Source organism: Aotus nancymaae, unplaced genomic scaffold (genome assembly GCF_030222135.1).
Source record: "Aotus nancymaae isolate 86718 unplaced genomic scaffold, 86718_ANA_hifiasm-v0.15.2.pri h1tg000059l, whole genome shotgun sequence".
Taxonomy (NCBI): Eukaryota; Metazoa; Chordata; class Mammalia; order Primates; family Aotidae; genus Aotus; species Aotus nancymaae.
In genome coordinates, this window is record NW_026988473.1 from 26,035,668 (window position 1) to 26,055,357 (window position 19,690).

General features: G+C 39.1%; 1 protein-coding gene across 3 annotated transcripts in view; it reads left to right on the forward strand.

Moving 5' to 3' along the window:
• The window catches only part of SLC1A2 (solute carrier family 1 member 2), a 160,149-nt gene extending 140,913 nt beyond the window's left edge, over positions 1 to 19,236 (forward strand). For all 3 annotated transcript variants that reach the window (XM_012452348.2, XM_012452349.2, XM_012452350.3), the window contains exons 10-11: positions 10,072 to 10,303; positions 14,298 to 19,236. In XM_012452348.2, coding sequence (XP_012307771.2) covers positions 10,072 to 10,303; positions 14,298 to 14,369 — 304 coding nt within the window. In that variant the 3' untranslated portion in view covers positions 14,370 to 19,236. The remainder of the gene's footprint in view (positions 1 to 10,071; positions 10,304 to 14,297) is intronic.
• Positions 19,237 to 19,690: the final 454 nt, after the last annotated feature.

Genomic DNA, 19,690 nt, shown 5'->3' on the forward strand with positions numbered 1-19,690 from the left:
TTTTTTTTTTTTTTGAGACGGAGTCTCGCTCTTGTTACCCAGGCTGGAGTGCAATGGCGCGATCTCGGCTCACCGCAACCTCCACCTCCTGGGTTCAGGCAATTCTCCTGCCTCAGCCTCCTGAGTAGCTGGGATTACAGGCACGCGCCACCGTGCCCAGCTAATTTTTTTGTATTAATAGAGACGGGGTTTCACAATGTTGACCAGGATGGTCTCGATCTCTCGACCTCGTGATCCACCCGCCTCGGCCTCCCAAAGTGCTAGGATTACAGGCTTGAGCCACCGCGCCCGGCCCGTCTCCAGATTTTTTAATGATTGCCATTCTAACTGGCGTGAGATACTATCTCAATGTGGTTTTGATTTGCATTTCTCTAATGACCAGTGATGTTGAGCATATTTTCATATGTTTGTTGACCTCATATATGTCTTCTTTTGAAAATGTCTGTTCATGTCCTTCACCCTCTTTTGAATGGGTTTGTTGGTTTTTTCCTCGTAAATCTGTTTTAGTTCTTTGTAGATTCTAGATATTAGCCATTTGTCAGATGGATAGATTGCAAAAGTTTTTTTCCATTCTGTTGGTTGCCAGTTCACTCTAATTATTGTTTCCTTTGCTGTGCAGAAGCTCTGGAGTTTAAATAGATCTCATTTGTCTATTTTGGCCTTTGTTGCCAATGCTTTTGGTGTTTTATTCATGAAGTCCTTGCCTGTGCCTATGTCCTGAATGGTTTTGCCTAGATTTTCTTCTAGGGTTTTTATGGTGTTAGGTCTTATATTTAAGTCTTTAATCCATCTGGAGTTAATTTTAGTGTAAAGTGTTGGGAAGGGGTCCAGTTTCTGCTTTCTGCACGTGGCTAGCTAGTTTTCCCAACACCATTTATTAAACAGGGAATCCTTTCCCATTGCTTGTTTTTGTCAGGTTTGTCAAAGATCAGATGGTTGTAGATGTGTGGCATTGCCTCTGAGGCCTCTGTTCTGTTCCAATGGTCCATATCTCTGTTTTGGTACCAGTACCATGCTGTTTTGATTACTGTAGCCTTGTAATATAATTTGAAGACAGGTAGTGTGATGCCTCCAGCATTGTTCTTTTTGCTTAGAATTGTCTTGGCTATTTGGGCTCTCTTTTGGTTCCATATGAAGTTTAAGGTGGTTTTTTCCAGTTCTGTGAAGAAAGTCATAGGTAGCTTGATGGGGATAGTGTTGAATCTATAAATTACTTTGGGCAGTATGGCCATTTTCACAATATTGATTCTTCCTAACCATGAGCATGGAATGTTTTTCCATCTGTTTGTGTCCTCTCATATTTCCTTTAACAGTGGTTTGTAGTTCTCCTTGAAGAGGTCCTTTACGTCTTTTGTTAGTTGTATTCCTAGGTATTTTATTCTCTTTGTAGCAATTGTGAATGGCAGTTCACTCTTGATTTGGCTCTCTTTTAGTCTGTTATTGATGTATAGGAATGCTTGTTATTTTTCTACATTGATTTTGTATCCTAAGACTTTGCTGAAGTTGCTTATCAGTTTAAGGAGATTGTTCAAGACATTAAGCTTTTCTTTGATGATTTTAGGGGCTTATGTTTAGCTTAGTATTTTGCTTTGATTTCCCACTTCCACTGAATTCTCTTTTTTACATCTTATCTCCAGTCTGCATCAAACTCACCATAGAATGTGGCCCCTTTCCACTAAGTCTTTTCTCTCTCACCAAAGTGTCTCTGACTTAAGGCAGTATAATTGCAGATCAAGGCAGGATGGGGGTAGGGCTCTAATTCTGCACAGAAAAATCATTTTTTCATATATCACAAAATAAATGTGTGTCCATAGAAAAGGGAAGGACAAAATTCAAGAGTAATAAAATGAAAAAGAAGTCATCTCCCCTTCACCTACTGTTGAATTTCAAGTGCTGTTTCACTGTTAATAATTTCAGGTAGCATAGAAATAAAATAAAAATTTAATGTTAGGCATTTCTTTTTATAAAAAAACTTTTAGATTCCCCACTCCTGGGAATTTCCCCTGGGCCTTCTTGTTCTCCCTGTTTGGATCTTTCCCCAGCTCTCTGGACACCCCTCTCCTTTTCATCCATAAAGTAATCTGGGCTCTCTGTGCCCCACTCCTCATCCTTCTAGATCATACCCTGCAACCTGACTTTTTACCACCAAAACATCCAACCAGATGTTTACTAAACAAAAAACAATTGTGTCTCTAGAGCTAATATGCTTTAAAATCTTAAACTCACAATCCATCCTGGTCCTTCCCCTTCCACATACTGACCTCCCCACTCTCCTCTGCCCAACCCATGCCATAAGTAAATAAAACATAGCTTCAGTCCTCAAGGAGCTTATAGTCTAGTAATGGGGTCAAGAAATCCCAGTGGAGCCTGCTAGGTGCAAAAAGAAGAGTGTGGATAAGGTGTAGTGGAGGAGTAAAAGAGAGAATGCTCTGATCCCCTTTTCACTTAGACTAAAAATGGTAATATAATGAGAAGCTTCTTCTGGGTCATATAAGCCTTTTATATGAAACAGCCTTGGTGGAGGACCTCTTGGTTGACAAGCACTCAATACATGTTAGCAGTTATCATCTTCTCAACATGCTTGCAAACAAGTATCACTCTCCATATGTTATGAATGAGAAAGCTGAAGAGGACAGGCTAAAAAATCTTTTCTGCTGGAGCCAGGATTGTCATCCAGGCTGGAATCCAGACTTTACGCTCTTAGCCAGTATTTAAGTGGATCTCCTTTTATTTTCTAACCCCATGTGGCTTTAGCCCTTGAATGCCCAGAGCTGTGCCAGCCTTCCTCAGGTTTGGGGCCTCAAGTGACCCCTCTGCCACACCCTGCCCCTAAAGACAGTCCTTCAGCACCCTGCATCCTGAGAAACAGGTGTTATGTTTTGTTTCCATCAATATTAAGTTGAACCATATGAAAATGCCAGTATTTGACCTTTTTATTTAAAGATAAATGGCAATTTCATATGGTTCTACCCAATGCAAGACACCAGATAAATTGTGGGTGACCCGGCTCCCTCGGCCCTGTTCTTCTCTATGAACCAGGACTTCCAGACAATTTCATATTTCTCTGCTAGAGGATTTAGACTGAGAGATGAAGATGAGACAGAGTACCTTGGTGCTTGTTTTTCTTCCAGTCAACCAGACCCAGTGACTCAGTGCAAAATAACTCAGTGAAGCCCCTCTCTCATTTTTGGTTCCTGGTGACCTCTAAAGCATAGCCATGTCATCATAGAAAACCCATGAAATGCAGGATCCGCTTTCATCTCCATCCCCTTTTTTCAGTCCTGACACACAGCATCCAGACCCAAAGATGTCGTCACACTCTTAAGTTGTTTTTTGCCAAGGCTTGAAGCTCCTGAGGTCAACACGAAAGACCAGGGTTTCCTGAGTGGTCAGGGATGATTGCTAGGGAAAATGAAACTTTGCCTGTGGAGGAACTTCCCACACATGAACCACAAATTCCCATGTCCTGCTCTGGGGCTGAGTTAAACTTCCCCAGAGTTGGGGACTGAGTTAAACTTCCCCTGGCAGCCTCAAGGATGTTCTGCCTTGCAGCATTTTCAGAAAGGGAGACCCATGCAGCACAGCCATGACCTACCTCCTGGCTAGGCATTCTGGGAAGATTCCCAGAATGCCTTGTGGCAGAGAAATCTGGCATGAGAGGGCTCTGATATTCTAGTTTAATCCAAATTAACAGCTTGCTGTTTAACAGATCCCCTTTAACCTCCTGCCTTCTCACTTAGAAACCTATCTTCATAACCTTGCCTTTGACTCCTTCCCTTCCGTAGTGATGGAATACAGTCCCTCCACCAAAGGAAATGGCCTTTGTCTCCATTCTGGACTTCCCTCCTCTCTGATCTTCCTAGGAACCTAACTTCATCAATTATTCACTCTTCTCTGTATCTTCAGTTACTTCTTCTCCACCAACATCTTCTCATGTTGATTTAAACATGTTCAAATATTCTACCTCTTAAAACAAAAATTTGATCTCCTTCCCATTTTTGTCAGCCATTTCCTCTCCTTCCTTTCTCCATCAGTCATCTTGAATAAGCTAATTATAGGTAATGTTTCCATTTCTTCACCTAGCATTCAATTTTTTGCCTATACTGAGCTGGCTTCTATCATTGCCTCTGTATTGAAACTGCCCTTGCCAGCCCAATAGCGACCTCTTTGTTGTTAAAATCCAAAGAACTCTTACCCTCATCTCACTTGATCCCTAGATGATAATTAGCATTGTTTGCCACACCCTCATTTTGGAAGCATACTTCCATTTACTTACGAAATGCCAGACTCTTCTAGTTTCCTTTCACGTTTGCAGGCTCTTATCTTGCCCATTCACTAAATGTTGGTTGACCTCAGTGTTCCAGCCTAGATTGTCTGCTTTTTTCACTCTGCCTTCTCTCCAAGGGTTAACTAAGCACCTCTGTGGTATCCTCAGCTGCCTCTATGGTATGAATCCTATTATCACCTGCATCTCAGATGTGAGATGTGTCTCCTGACCATCAGTTCATACTACCAGTCGTATGGAGAGCATCTGCTCATAACTGAGTCACATGCTTCACTCTCAACATGTCCAAGCCAAAGCCAGAATCTTTCCCACTCTACTCATCACGCTTCCTACATATGGTTACACTGTCTACTGGTTGCCCAAACCAGAAACCAGAGCGGAATGTTTGCCTCTTTTTTATTCCCAGTAACCAATCAGTCTTCAAGTCCTATAATTTTGTCTCCTGAGTCTTGCTCAAATCCATCTTTCTCCAAACACACCATATCCTCACTAACTGGATTTCACTCTTTCAGGCTTTTTTTAGTGCATTCTTCGCAATGGAACAAACATGGTCTTTTCTTTCAATGGTTCTTCATTATACTTGGGATAAAGACTAACTCCTGAACTTGGCTGATAAGACCATACATAATTGGTTAATTCTTACGTTCTGCATCTCTCACTATACTTGTTAGCCATCCTGAATTCATCTAAGTGTTCTTAGCTCTTAGGTTTTATGCATGTTATTTCTCTCATCTCTCTAGCTCATTTTCTTGGACGCATCCTTAGGGCTTAACTCAAAACACTTCTACTTGGAGCTTTTTGTTATGACCCAAGTGTGATAAAGTGTTCTACCTATGTGACCCTGTAGCACTCCGTACTGATTTCTGTTTGAACATTTATCTCACTCTAGTGGGGGAGATGGACAAATAAAGAGTACATGGGTTCTTGGGGAAAAGGGAGTGTGAGAAGGGTTTTTACTGCCTAGGCAATTGGCATAGTGCCCTTCCACACTCTAAGATGCTCATTAAACATCTGATGAATGAATAAATTCACTAATAAAGAACTCAGAAAGCATTAGAGTTGATGTTCTCTTTTTCTTTCTACTTAGCTATTTATTAACAGGTGTAAGAAAAGGAACACTTTCATGTTCATGTGCTCCTGAACCTACAATGAGTACTTAAAGCATGTCTAATATTTCTCTTATTTCACTTAATACAACCTCCTGTGAGGTTGGGATAAGCCTAAATACTTATTTCATGCTCAGGTGAAAAGTGATTTTCTCAAGTGGGTGTCAGAAGCCCTGGGTTAGCATTCTCACTCTAGGTCCAGGGCCCTTTCCATCTTGATTTGGCATCAATAAATAAATAAATAAATAAATAAAAGCATCAATATGCTTTTATTCTTTTTTAAAAATTATTTATTTCTTTATTCATTCATTCATTCATTCATTTTTGAGACCAAGTCTTGCTCTGTCACCCAGGCTGGAGTTCAGTGACACAATCTCAACTCACTGCAGCCTCCACCTGCTGGGCTTAAATGATTCTCCTGCCTCAGCCTCCAAAGTAGCTGGAATTACAGGCATGCACCACCATGCTCAGATAATTTTTGTATTTTTAGTAGAGACTGAGTTTAGTAGAGACCAGGCTAGTCTCAAACTCCTGACCTCAAGTAATTTGCCCACCTCAGCCTCCCAAAGTGTTGGAATTACAGGCGTGAGCCACTGCGTCCGGCCATTCTGTTTTTATTCTATACAACTCTGTCTTCCATTAATTCCTGTCCTAATGGCTATTTCATTGGCAAGAGTTCTTTTTCAAATTCAGGGAGATCTGATGGCCTGGAAGAGATGTGGTGATTAAAAAAAAAATGTGGGGAAAGCTTACTTAGAAATTCTGTTCCAAAAACTTGGCTGCTTCAGTGGCTGCTTCTGGAGAGGAAGGATTTGATATCAAAGGTTGAAGAAGCAGTAGTTTGTAAACCTACATCAACAATGTGAGTGGAAATGGATTTATCAAACTGAAAAGGTCATTAACCCTTCAGCATAGTATTTTATGCTTTTGTTCAGAAGATGGTTTGTGAGTGGAGTTATTCACAAAAAGGGAAGGACCGAGCACATAATGAGTGTCAACCATGGGCTAGGAACTGAACTTCCCCAAATTCTATAAAGTATTAATAGTTATTTTGGCTACACGAGAAAAATTACAGTTGAGCAAGTGTCTTAATCTATCCAGACCGCTATAACAAAATACCATAGACCAGGTAGCTTATAAACAACAAAAATTTATTTCATACAATTCTTTGGAGGCTTGGAAGTCCAAGATCAAGACACTGGCAGATTTTGTGTCTGGTGAGGGCCTACTTCCTCATAGACGGCTATCTTTTTCACTCTAACCTCACATGGTAGAAGGGCCAAGGAGTCTCTGTTGGGCCTCTTTTCTGAAGTCACTAGTCCCATTCATGAAGGCTCCATCCATATGACCTAATCACCTCCCAATGGCTCCACCTCCAAATAGCATCACCTTGGAGATTAGGTTTCATTATATGAATTTTGCAGTGATGCAAACATTCAAATCACAGCAGTAAGTCATCCAGATCACACAGTTAGTAAATGGCTAAGCTAGATTCAAAATCAGGGCTGTGTGGTTCCGGGGTGCTTCTCAACATGTGGCAGATGGAGGATTCCAGAATGGTATTGCCTGTGTTCACATTTGCTCTATGCCTTTACTAGGATGTGGGACTTTGGGAAGCCACCAATCTCTCCAGGCCTCAGTTCTGTTATCTAGTAAATATGATTAATAGTACCTCTTCAGAGTTATAGTGAGGATTAAATAAAGCATATATTTTTTTTCTTTTTTCTTTTTTTTTTTTTTGAGGCAGAATCTCACCTGTCCCCCAGGCTGGAGTTCAGTGGCATGATCTTGGCTCACTGTAACCGCTGTCTCCCAAGTTCAAGTGATTCTCCTGTCTCGGCCCCCCGAGTATCTGGGATTATAGGTGCATACCACCATGCCCGACTTATTTTGTACTTTTAGTAGAGATGGGGTTTTACCTCATTAGCCAAGCTGGTCTCAAATGCCTGGCCTCAGGTGATCCGCCCACCTTGGCCTCCCAAATTGCTGCGATTACAGGCATGAGCCACCATGCCCGGCCTATAAAGTATATTCTTATACATAGTAAACATGATATAAATTTACATGTCATCATCATTATCACTACCACCATCACCACCATTACCTTCGGTCTCTTTTTTTGCCAGTAATGCAGATTATTCTGGGCTATAAGATCAATGGGTACTCAGAGTATTGCTCTGAAAGACTGGCATTCTTTGGAATTTTGCAATGGGTCAAAGGTATTGGATATGTAAACTAAAAAGTATCTGAGTCAGGTCTCAATCAATTTAGAAGTTTATTTTTCCAAGGTTAAAGACATGCCCAGAAAAAAAAAAAACACAGAATCAGAAATAGTCTGTAGCCTGTACTTTTCTCCAATGATGATTCTGAGGGATTCCATATTTAAAGCGGAAAAGCAGACTGGAGGGAAAAAGGAAGAGTCTGGTCACATTACTGAATCCACATGTTGGCAGGGAAAATAAGCTGGTAAGGAATAGACAAGGATGTATTTGTCTTGTGCTCAGTAAATCTGCACTTTATAGAAGATAAGGTGAACAAAGAGTAGTAGCTACTGGTAAGATATTTAACTATGAGATATCTGCTTAGGAACAAAAGGAAAGGCAGTTTCTTGCATAATTCAACTTTCACCTTAATTTTTTTTTCATTTTGGCATAGTAAATTGGGGTCCGGAGTTTACTTTCCTTTCACAGATATATGACTTAGGTTACATTCCAGGAGGGAATGAAAGTATAGTGGAGTAGCTCCAAACTAGACCACAACCATATAACAGGCACATAGGTCAGCGAGTTAGTTGGGAGTTTTGCCATGGGAGTTGTTGTACTATAAATAGGGTTAATGTTTTCAGGGGGAGAGAGTAGATTAGCCATATTTGGATAAGCTACCTAGAAGCTGCCACAAATATATTTGAATTGACTTCATATAATTTATAATATTAAAATCATACATTATAGATTAAATAATTTTTTGAGTTCTTATTAAATGTCTGGAAGCATGCAAGCACTTTGTTATCTTATTTAATCTTCACAACAACCTTATGTTTTGGAGATTTTTATTATTTTCATTTTATCAATGAGGCAACTAAGGCTCACAAATGTCAAGTATGATCAGTGTTGTCCCACAGGAAAGGGACATAGCTAGCATTTGAATCCAAATCAGGCTGCCTCTAACATCTGTGCTTTTTGTTAACCACTATCATGCATTCCTTCCTAAACCCACATACTGGGCTTCTTAGCAATCTATTCCAAGTGCCCGATTTTGTGGATAACCTCCAAGACCCAGTCTTCATTCAGGTGTAGACCGATCACCCTGAGGCAGATTCTCCAAAGCAGAAGAGGCGCAAAAGCATTCTCAGATGGAAAGATGCCCACGACAGTTAAACTCCAGCTCTGAGCACATTTTTTCCTACACATTTTCTTTCTAGTTGAAATTAGAAAGACCACCAGCTTATACCTTGCAAACAACTGGCCTTGCAAGGGAGCCAGGCCAGACTCTTCCTAGTGCAGTGTCCTTTTTATTCTCCAATAAGAAATAGATTTGATAATAGCAACTAGAATTTATTTTGAGTCTTTGTTTCAAGAACAAATTGAGGTTTCTTCTTTGCCTGGAATTAATATTATTTGAATTGAAAGCTAGAATGTCCTGGACTAAGACTGTCTCAGCAGCATCTTTACGTCTACTCCTTCATTTTGAACTTTTTAAAAACATTTTTTTTGTGGTTTTCCAGCATCCTTCCTTTTAAGACTTTGAATATCTGGTAAACATGGCCAAAAGGATTCTTCACACTGATTTGGCTTGAACTTATAGTTGAGAGAACAAAACTTACTCTTAAGAATTTAATTAGCTTTCCAGGCACTGAATTTCTAAGAGAGAGAGTTATCAACCATCATATTTTTCAAGTCAAAACTTGCAACACAAGATTGGGAAAAAGATTTTCTTAATATTCCCTGGTTCCTGAAACACTCTGAAAGATTTAAATTTTTTAGGTTAGTAGAACAAGATAAAGTATTTTGTTTTTGTTTTTTTTTTTTTTTTCAGGACATGCAGTCATAACACATATTGGTCAATGAGAAAATTATGGCTGGATTTCTTATCTAACAGCTGTGTCTGTGTATGAGGGAAGCGGGTGCAGGGAGAAAGGAAGAATTAATTTCCATTCTTACAAAAAGAATACATTTTCTACTATGAGAAAGTTCACAGGTGGTTAGTCTTTCCAATAAAACTAATAAGTAAGATAAGCAGAGATAGTGTAGAGTCTTCAAAAACAGAACAGTTTAAATCAGGAGGGATTTCTGGACTCAGCTAGGTGTGTCTGGAGCCTGTGTGCTAATTCTGATTTGGACACATTGTTTTTCTTTAATCCTTTCTTTCCTCCTCCTCCTCCTACTTTTCCTTTGTGACTGGTTATTGATGTTTACCATTTTCCAGACATTTTGCTAAGCACTTTATGTACATTAACTCATTGAATTTTCACACAGTCTATGAGAGAAGTATAAGCAGCATCTCCAAGTGACAAACAAGGAAGTCAAGGCTCATGAAGGTTAAGTAACTTGCCCCAGATCAGGCAGAGGGAAAAGGTAGAGCTGGAACTCAACCCTATGTCTCTCTGACTCTAGACCTTGACTTCTCAACTACCACATAATACTGCTTCCTCACTGAATCTTTTCTGTTCTTTGTCCCCAGGGACAGGATGAGAACTTCAGTCAATGTTGTAGGTGACTCATTTGGGGCTGGGATAGTCTATCACCTCTCCAAGTCTGAGCTGGATACCATTGACTCCCAGCATCGAATGCATGAAGATATTGAAATGACCAAGACTCAATCCATTTATGATGACATGAAGAACCATAGGGAAAGCAACTCTAATCAGTGTGTCTATGCCGCACACAACTCTGTCATAGTAGATGAGTGCAAGGTACATTTCCCATTCATGGATATTGAGACCTGTATATAGTAGTGCATGCTCAATTTCTTAAAAACAAACAAACAAAACCATAATGCCCTGCATGTATTATTGTCACATTTATTTTCCTAAAGAATCATGTAACCCAAGCTTCTCTGAGTCCCAGATCATCTAATTCTGTGTCTAACTTGGCAGGAAATCAAGTCTGACAGTGAAAGAGTCAATCAGTTGATGATTTTATCCATGTGATGTACAACAACCATTCTGACTTTCCCATCCACCCCACTCGACTAATTTGACCAGTTACCTTGAATATTTTGCCCAAGAATTTGTGGTTAGTAGAGCTTTGCTGATTTTCAAATATTTGATTCTTCAGATGAAGCATCAAGAAAACTCCCAAGCGTCATCTGATGAACCTAGCACAGATATTCCTCCTTGCTATATATCACTTATTGGTCAAAAATGTGCCCACATAACTTTACACAACTATTTTTTTCTTAATTATTTTTGTGGGAAAGGTGAATTTTGACCTGAGAGTAACTTGCTCCAAAAGTGAGTAAACAATTTCAAGTAAAGAACAGCTATCCTTCAGGACAATTATCCAGAAATGCCATTTTAAAAACATTACATCTCATAAACTGCCTGGCCGCGCCATCTTTATGCGGCATGGATGTTCTGGGCTCTCCTCCAACCTGTTGGGTGCTAATTCTTCAAGCCTGATGAGCTCTGTCTAGCGTTCATTGTAACTAATCTGACATTGTCAAAGTCAGAATGTCATGACCAGAGTAAAGCAAACTTGGAGAAACCCTGGCAGGTGAGCAGAATCAAGTCTAGCGGTTGGTTTGCTAAAATGATTTCACACAGCAGCTGAGGACAGTCTGAACCCAGCCAGAGATCTCTGGTACCTTTTTGACTTCTATTGACAAGGTCACATTTAATGACTAATTTCTTCCTATATTATTTCTGGGTCATTACAAATACATACCATGGCTCTTGCTGGGCAACGAAGGGTGTCACAGAAGCAATTGTCTTTGCTGGACTATAACATAGGTCCGGAATTCTAGTGAACTAGCACAGGCCTTTGTTTGTCCTCTCTACGTAGGATACATACATGGGAGAACAAGGACTCTGATACAAATTAGGGAGGAAAACCACCCATCAAGAGGCAATTGCATAAGTGTATTAATTGCCTCAGTGAAAATGATTCAAATTATTAGAAATTCAGATGTACCTAAAGGGCATAATCCATTCTCCTGGAAAGCTAGTGTTTCCCAAATCTGAGTGAAGTGCTGGATTATTCCCCATCAAAATGTTAGTTTAAATCCACAAGGGTCAATAATCTTGTGAATGGCTCCATGTTCTACTATATTTAAGTACTTATTGTGTGCCTTGTAAGGTTTGGTTGAGTGCCCCTGTCTCATTCCTGTAAGATCCTGTATTTTGATGATTCATCAAGTATCTATTGAATGTCTATTATCTATAAAGCCATAAATTAGGCACTAGAGGACAACAAAAAGAATGTACAGTGTTGTAATGACGATAAGACTTGAACTCGAATTATTGCCATATGAAGAAAATTATGTATAACAAAAAAAAATCACAATTTTTAAAAATTTCATAATTATATTTGAGAAGAATCCTGGTGGTTAATTGCGTATGGCCCTTTTGGAGTTTCTCAAGAGGCTTCTTAATATTTTGTAGGACACTTTTTGAAAAAGGAGGTGTGTAGGCATGGAGATATCTTTAGATTTCAGACTTCCTGTATTTGTTTTTGAAGGACATCAAGTACATCAGGATAAATTTGCTTCATTTTTTAAAGCAAAATATTTCAAGCCCTATAGGGAAATGTTTGTGAATTATCCACATCAGTAGAAAGTAAGGTCATTAGGAGTAAGGCTTTGTCCCCAGTTATACTACTGTGACCCAGCACCTAAAACAGTGTCTGGCATGTTGTTGGGGGCTCAGTAAATATTTGTTGAATGTATCATTTTAGCATCTTTAGTCCTTGCTATATTTCAGATAATCTTTTTGCTGGACAGTTCCATGGAGACAGTGACTCAGTCTCTATAGCTAGCCAGCCGACCACCTGCAAACTCATTGGTTAATTAGCATTTAGGTGGACAATGGTCAAACTGAGCACGTCTTGAAGATGATGAATATAGCTCTATTGGTTTATCAACTATTTCAGCTGTTTACATTTTTAATGAAATGGTTGGGTTCAGCTCAGTGAAAGCTATTTGATCCTCAGCTTTCGCTAGGTAAAGCAAGGTGATTCCTCTCTCTCTAAATCAGTTAACTGTGTTGATGATGATGTGGGAAGGAGGCACTCAGAGCCATGGAGATGAATTTACACCCTTTCTGAGGATATTTGGGTCACATCTATTTATTCCTTTGAACTTCCTTATGGTTAATTCTGTCTCTCTATTTCCCACTTTTTAAAAACTGAGATGTCAGTGCTTGCTGCCAATGGCTTCCTCTTTTTCTTTTCTATTACCCAAGTATTTGGAACAGAGAGGAGTGGGATGGGTTGGGTTGGGGAATGGAGTCCTAGCTTTCTTTAGCCCAGCCAAGAAAGGAAATGACAAAAAAGCTGCTGTCCTAGATACTTTTGAAACATAGGCCTCAGTATTTACAAACAGAAAAACAAAACAAAAACACCTCCCACCAAGTCCTGTCTGGCTCTTCCAAAGGCACTACACTATGATTGATAATTTTGTACCACTATTGATATGGTTCATCACTGAGAGCCAAATAGGCATATTCAAGGTCACAGTGAACAGGCAACTTTCTCCAGGCAGACATTCTGTCCCTGGCAGTCTTTCTTGACAGTTCACTGAAAGGGAAACAAATTTGCTGCAGCTCTGGTCAAAACTTTAACCATTTCAAACATTGTTATGTCTTGTTGGTCTGTGTATTCAAACTCTTGCCTGGTAATAGTAGTTTGAAGTTACACAATAGTTTTTCAAGTTTAATCAGAATAACTGCATGTGGAACAGTCATTGCTAATTGCATGGTCTGTTTTTCTGAAAAAAAAAAATAGGGGGGCTAATGGGGATTGGATAAATGGTTTTTATTTTCCTTTCCTTGATTCGTTGAAGGGCACTTGGTTTTCTGTTCCTAGCATGTTGTATGTGGTCATGATGCATGCATTTCACTTCCACTTGGGTAAGAAGAAAGATTTCTTTCAAACATTGCTGTGTTTGTCATGTCTCCATATTCTAATGCTTTCATAAATCCAGTCTCTCCATTATGTGGAATATCAGTCGTGGGTTTAAGTTTGCACATGACGTTGAGGACAGTCAGACAGAAGGTAAGCTAGGAAAACTACTTAGAAGTGGAGGGGAAAACCTCCTATTCTGCATAAAGGTTCAGTTCACTTTGAGCCAGGGAAGCATAATATAGATGGTCTGGTAATTACATCTGATTATTAAATGACTGCATTGAAGTAATTTAGATAAACATTGTTATTGATCTCAGACTTTTAATTCCCCCTACTTTTGTCTTTAATTTTTAAAGCTGAGATAACTTATTTGGCACAGCTGAAATGTCATGATTTCTGATTTAAAAATCGGACATGTATGCCCATCTACCTGGTGCCATTGCAACTGAACCTTTCACATGCATGAGTAGAACTAGATGCCTAGTTCTGGATTTCTTCCTCTGTGGTTGTATGGAGTAGCACATGGGCACTATATTTTAAGGACTGTGTTATTGTGTGATGGATCACTGGGTACTTATACACCCCACAACATTAAGAACATAGAAGTTATTCCCCAAATTGCAAAGCAGCTTTAATACGTTGATATTCCCAAGGCAAATATGGATTTTAAAAATTCTCAGATCACTGTTGAAACCCAAGACAGATTCAAATTCAATTTTGAAAGAACTCTGTTTAATATTTCAGTCATATAGTATAACCTTGGATTTGGTGCTTCTCCACATAACGCACAGGGCTTTTTTCTGGTTCGTGGCCTGTAAGCTGGATGTTGATGATAATTATTTTCAGGTAACTCTGGCAGCCAATGGAAAGTCAGCTGACTGCAGTGTTGAGGAAGAACCTTGGAAACGTGAGAAATAAGGATATGAGTCTCAGCAAATTCTTGAATAAACTCCCCAGCGTATCCTATGGTAAATGATGATATAAACAAGTTTTCTTTAAAAAGGAAAAAAAATGCATCTGTTTCTATGTTTACTTAATCTGTTAGCTGAGGCTTAGAGGAGCTCTTGTGAGTCAGTGATGACAGGCACGGTGCTGTGTCTTTGCCAAATAATGCTTTATAACCGTCTAATTTTCTCACTTGTATTATTATTTGAATGGATGCTGCTGGAGGAATCAGTTTGAATTGAAGACACGTTCTTGCCAGCTTCCCTGTTCTCCCAAGATGCAGAAATGTGGATGCTCTTTTCCCAGGGGACGTGCGTAAAGCAGTGTGGTACACTCCAGGGACTTGGGATAATGAGCAAACACACAGTGTGTTATTCCTTAAAGTGTTCTCCATGCCTCGCCTTGTTATGCACAAGAGATTCTGTTAAAAAGCCTCTAGAAGTAACTCCCCTTAAAATGTCTGGTAAAGTCTGGACATAGGTTGATTAGAAGCAAACACCTGTCATAGGGAATTTTGACAATTTATCTTCCATAGACTCTTTAAGTAAAATGTTTCAGAGTGTTTTAGAGGAAGCCATGCTCTTAAAGGCAGCTGATTAAAGAACCTACTATGTCTCTGCCTTACCCTATGTAATCTGTGAGAACAATGATTTAAATTTCAAGGTATGTTTCATAATGCTCTCTAAATTCGATAATTGATTAGGAAGTATTTTATATGTAACCACTGTACATATTGACAAAATTAAGAGAGCACGGTTAACATAAAGTTTAACCAGAGTTAAATATTCAAATTTATTTATATTTGGTTTGCCTTCACCTGGTATAGTAAAATCAAGTGAGATTATTTGGTCTATGCTTTGCTTTGTTTAACCAAAAAGATTTTTTGAGTTTCTAATGAAAAAGACATTTTTAATCTGCAAATTATTTCAGTCATCATCTCATCATCCTGGAAAGCCTGATCATTTTACTGTCCTCACACATGGAAGACACTTGTGTTGGCTGTGCCTCTTTTAATGTCGTCTCTTGAAACAAAAACACGTATTTATCTAATATGTAGAAAGGTTTTTGTTATCTTCTATCAAAGCACATAAAACCAGGTATAGGACACAGTTGGAAGCAGAGTCAGTCTTCCTCCTCAATCTTCTCAGTGGAAAGGAACAAAAAACAAACATCTGTGCAAAGTCCTGTAAAAGTGACATTCCTGTGGCAGAGTCCAGGCAGCCTTGAACCATGATGTGGCAACAGAGGATGGCTCTGTACCACTTCGCAGATGCAACCTTGTTTAAGACTGTGAAGTTTTAAGGAATAAATAATGTAATTGGTGTAGCACAGTGCCTTTCATGCAGTGGACAGCCAACAAATCCTTAATGATTGGTTATACAAGCTAAATTTTTAATGTCTCTACTATCCTTTTTTATTGAATAGCGCACAGTATTTTCCTAAGGTTGCTGGGTTTGGGAGTAAGCTTGGGACTTAAATCATTGAGAAATAAAGCATATTTGACTCTAAGAAGTATGTAGAACCTTGTTTATAAGAAGAGAGTAGGGTGTATTATATGAGACCAGCAGAGGGATGCTGAGATATTCATGGTTTATAGAACCCAAATTCTCTGAGATGAGAGTGTTTATGGACCTCAAATACCCTTTCATCTATTCCTTGTGACTTCTCTCTTCTAAATCAGATACCTTTGAAACATACAAGAGATATGAGATTCCAGTTGTTTTTGTCTTCTAAACCCTAGTTACTTTTGGATAAGGATCACTACTGAACAGTATTAGGCAACTTTTCATTTTTGCTTTTTAAATGACATTGGTCTTTATTACCAGTAGATGGGCAGTTAGCAGGATGGTCAAGGGATATGCTCAAGTGTAGTAGCAGAAAATGCATTCTTTACAGCAAACACTGTAGACCAAGGGGACAGTTCCTGGGTTTAGCTGTGAAACTGTTTAGGATTTTCTTTAAGTGGTGCTCCCAAGAGCTTTCTTATGGTAAGTTGGAGGCTCTAGGCAAAGTGTCTAGGAGCTTGTTGTTTTTGCTGTGGAAGGCCAACTTTGGCATTTATACATGGGCATGTTTCTCAAAGGAGTGGTCACAGGATTGTCTTCTCAAAACTCTGCTTGAAAACCTTTCTGGTGTGTTTTGTCTCCCACTTTTTCCTAGCTATCCTATTAGCATGTAAATATATCAGCAGACATGTGTTTAGAGGAAACAAGGTACACAACTTCACAAAGCAAGTTTTTCTGGTGTGAGACTTACTGTATGCAGGAAGTCTCATGAGAATATACTTAGAAAATCACATTCATCTGGAAATTCAATAAGTCATATTAATAAACAGTTTCTTGAACTCAGGACTAGCCTGAAAATCCAAGATGTATGTAGAGTTGACATATGTCTATGTCCTCTGTTTTTTTCTTTTAGACGTCATTTATTTCTCCCATGCCATGCCCATTTGGGATTTTCTTTGCCCAACATATGTGCCATAAACAGAACAAATGGATCCAGGGTATACCTCTAATAACCTTTATCTAAATAGAATACATTTAACCTGTCAATTATATGTATAGATTTTTCCTAATTGGTTCAACATAGATATGAATGCTTGTAATAGTCTGTTACTGTTTGATAATGCATAAATGTTATATTTATATACAGTTACAGCAGGCCAGAAACATACATACACTGCATCCTGTAAGGTCTGTAAATCAGGGCTTTGGCAATGCCATTTTGTTATAGACTCATTCACTTTTTTTAGAAATCAGGATCATTTCAAGAGAAAGCCAACTAAATAGACTTTAATCCTTCTCTTTCTCATACTTGTCCTTTGAGAAACCCAAGTGGAATCATCACTTAATTCTTTACTGAAATTCAATAAATCAAATCCAATCAGTGAGAAGAATAGCTTACCTTGCAGGGTAATGCTTTACCTTAGATCTTTGGGGACATGCTTCCCATAAAAAGAGCATCAGAAAATCAGGGCAACCATCTAGATCCTATAGATCTTCAACATAGGACTCTAGGTGATGAGATCTGAAATACGTAGCTATCAGATTCAGTTTTTACTTCCTACTGAGGGTAGACACACAACCTATGATTTTGCTGCCTGCAGACATTACCATACCCTGTAAAAGACAAATAGTTCTTTCTCCTCTCGAACCACTAGTCAGCCTGGATATTCATGAAAGCTGAAAGAAGGGGTGCCAAAAAATGCCTAGATCCTGGATTTAGACTCATGGAATATGAGAAAGTCTTAGGGAAAATTCAAATCGTGGGGAGATTCCTAGTAGGTGATGCCAGGCATCCCAATGACCTGTTGATTAGAGAGTCTCTGGTCATTTCCACTTCTGGATGGAGAAATATGTCATTTGCAAATGTATCTAGTCAAGAAGCTCTTTTGGAGTAAAGTGGTTGGGAATCTCATTTACTGGGTCTTCCAAAGGAAACCCAGTTCTGCCATGTTTTTGCAAATACTACACATCCCTTTGCTTTCAACAACAAAAGTTCTGTTATAGTTTTTTACTTTTGTCAGAATCAAAGCTTCAGCTACCTGTGCAATATTCATGGAATACAGCAATAAATCCAAGTAGGTATATCCATGCTCAGAGAGAATTCTCTGTAGTTCTGACTCTTGAAAAACAAGTCTCTCACCTGGTTTGATGATAAAAGTGCACAGCAGTTGCACCCCAGTGGAAGTGCTTCTTCTCACTTAGCTGCTCTCTAACTCTTAGGGCTATCCAGTTGTCTGAGCTGCTGGTTTGCTTTACTTATTCTCTAACCAAACTCATTCCACATCAAGAAAAAGGACCAAATGAAATTTTCAGTTATTGTCATACTTGCTCTTCAAATAAGAATGCTAGAGTCTGGGTGCATGAGAAGACTGAGTTAAAGCAAACAGCCTGAAAGAATTCTGGAGTGAGAGTTTTGTAAGTCTAATTGTCAAAGAAGATAAATGGTCTCAGTATCTGTAGTAATTTCTGCTTAAGCCTAGAAGGATCACTGAGTGCCAGTCCAGGCAGGTGGCACTAGAGGCAGACTGTTCTCCAAGCATAGAGTGAGTTTCCAGCTGCTCATGAAATGTTTGCTTATGATTTTCCCTAAAAGAAAACCGAATTTTCTACTTCTCCTCCTCCTTTCCTATCATTCCACTTATTGTTGCTGCTTTACCACCAGGTACCTTAGTAACCATCACACAAGTTAGTGTGAGGCTTGGTTTTAGAATAGATAACAGACTTTCGATTAAATAGTATCCAACTTCATAGCATAACACAGCTAATTCAGGCAAAGGCATAGAGATGATAAGAAACAACGTGGTTTGGTAGAGGGAACACTTGATTTAGACTCTGCCCATTTTTAGCTGTATGACTTACACAAGTCACTTTATGTCCAAGCCTCATTTTCTCCCATATGAAAAGTGAAGGGGTTTGATTAAATGATTAAAATCCCCTTCCAGCCCTGTGAGCCCAATGTTTTATGATCTTGGCTTTGTTTCCTTCTTAAGAGGCTTCCTACTATAAAATATGACCTATTTACATTTTAAGTAGAAGAAGCCGACAATAACGAATAATCAATTAAGATTTTTCTCATCCCCTTTGGGAGAAATTAAATTCAAGCCTCTATTCATTTGATGTTTTACAACAAGCTTGGAAGGTAGCCATGTTCATTCACAGTTTGACGTTTTGAGACACCAATAAATATTTTTTAATAAAAGTTCCCTTTACCTAAACTCATCTTCCTAATAGAAGTAGTGATTTGGCTCAGGGAAAAATGCTTCCAGAGTCACCATGAGAGGACTGGATGAACCTATAGCCTCACTCAAACTCTTGTATCATTCCTGCTGTAGCAACAGAGCCCACTCTGAATACCCAAAACACGTGTTTTCTCCAACAGTCCTAACTGCCAAGCCAGTATGGGGATTTGAGAGCCTTTGGCAAATAACCTTGAACACTTACGAAATTTGGTGCAAGACTTACACAATCACAACTGTTTGTAAATATCTTCCCTTCTCTGCCAGTATGTAGATATGCACATCCATTCACAAGTAAGCCCACAGATTCATTTTCACATTTTCCTCTTGGTTTGTTTTTATCATGGGCATCACATTGCAGGACGAGACACTCTAACTTAGAAGAATGGAATTTTCTGACTATCATTGCCCCCTTCAAGGTCTGATGAGTTTCGAGGATGGGCGGGATACAATGCATGCTCTACAAGGTGCATGCCACCAGCCATGATCTTTAAACAACCTCTTGCACTTTCCAGGACTGCTGCAATGGGCCATGACTGGCACCTTTGCTCTT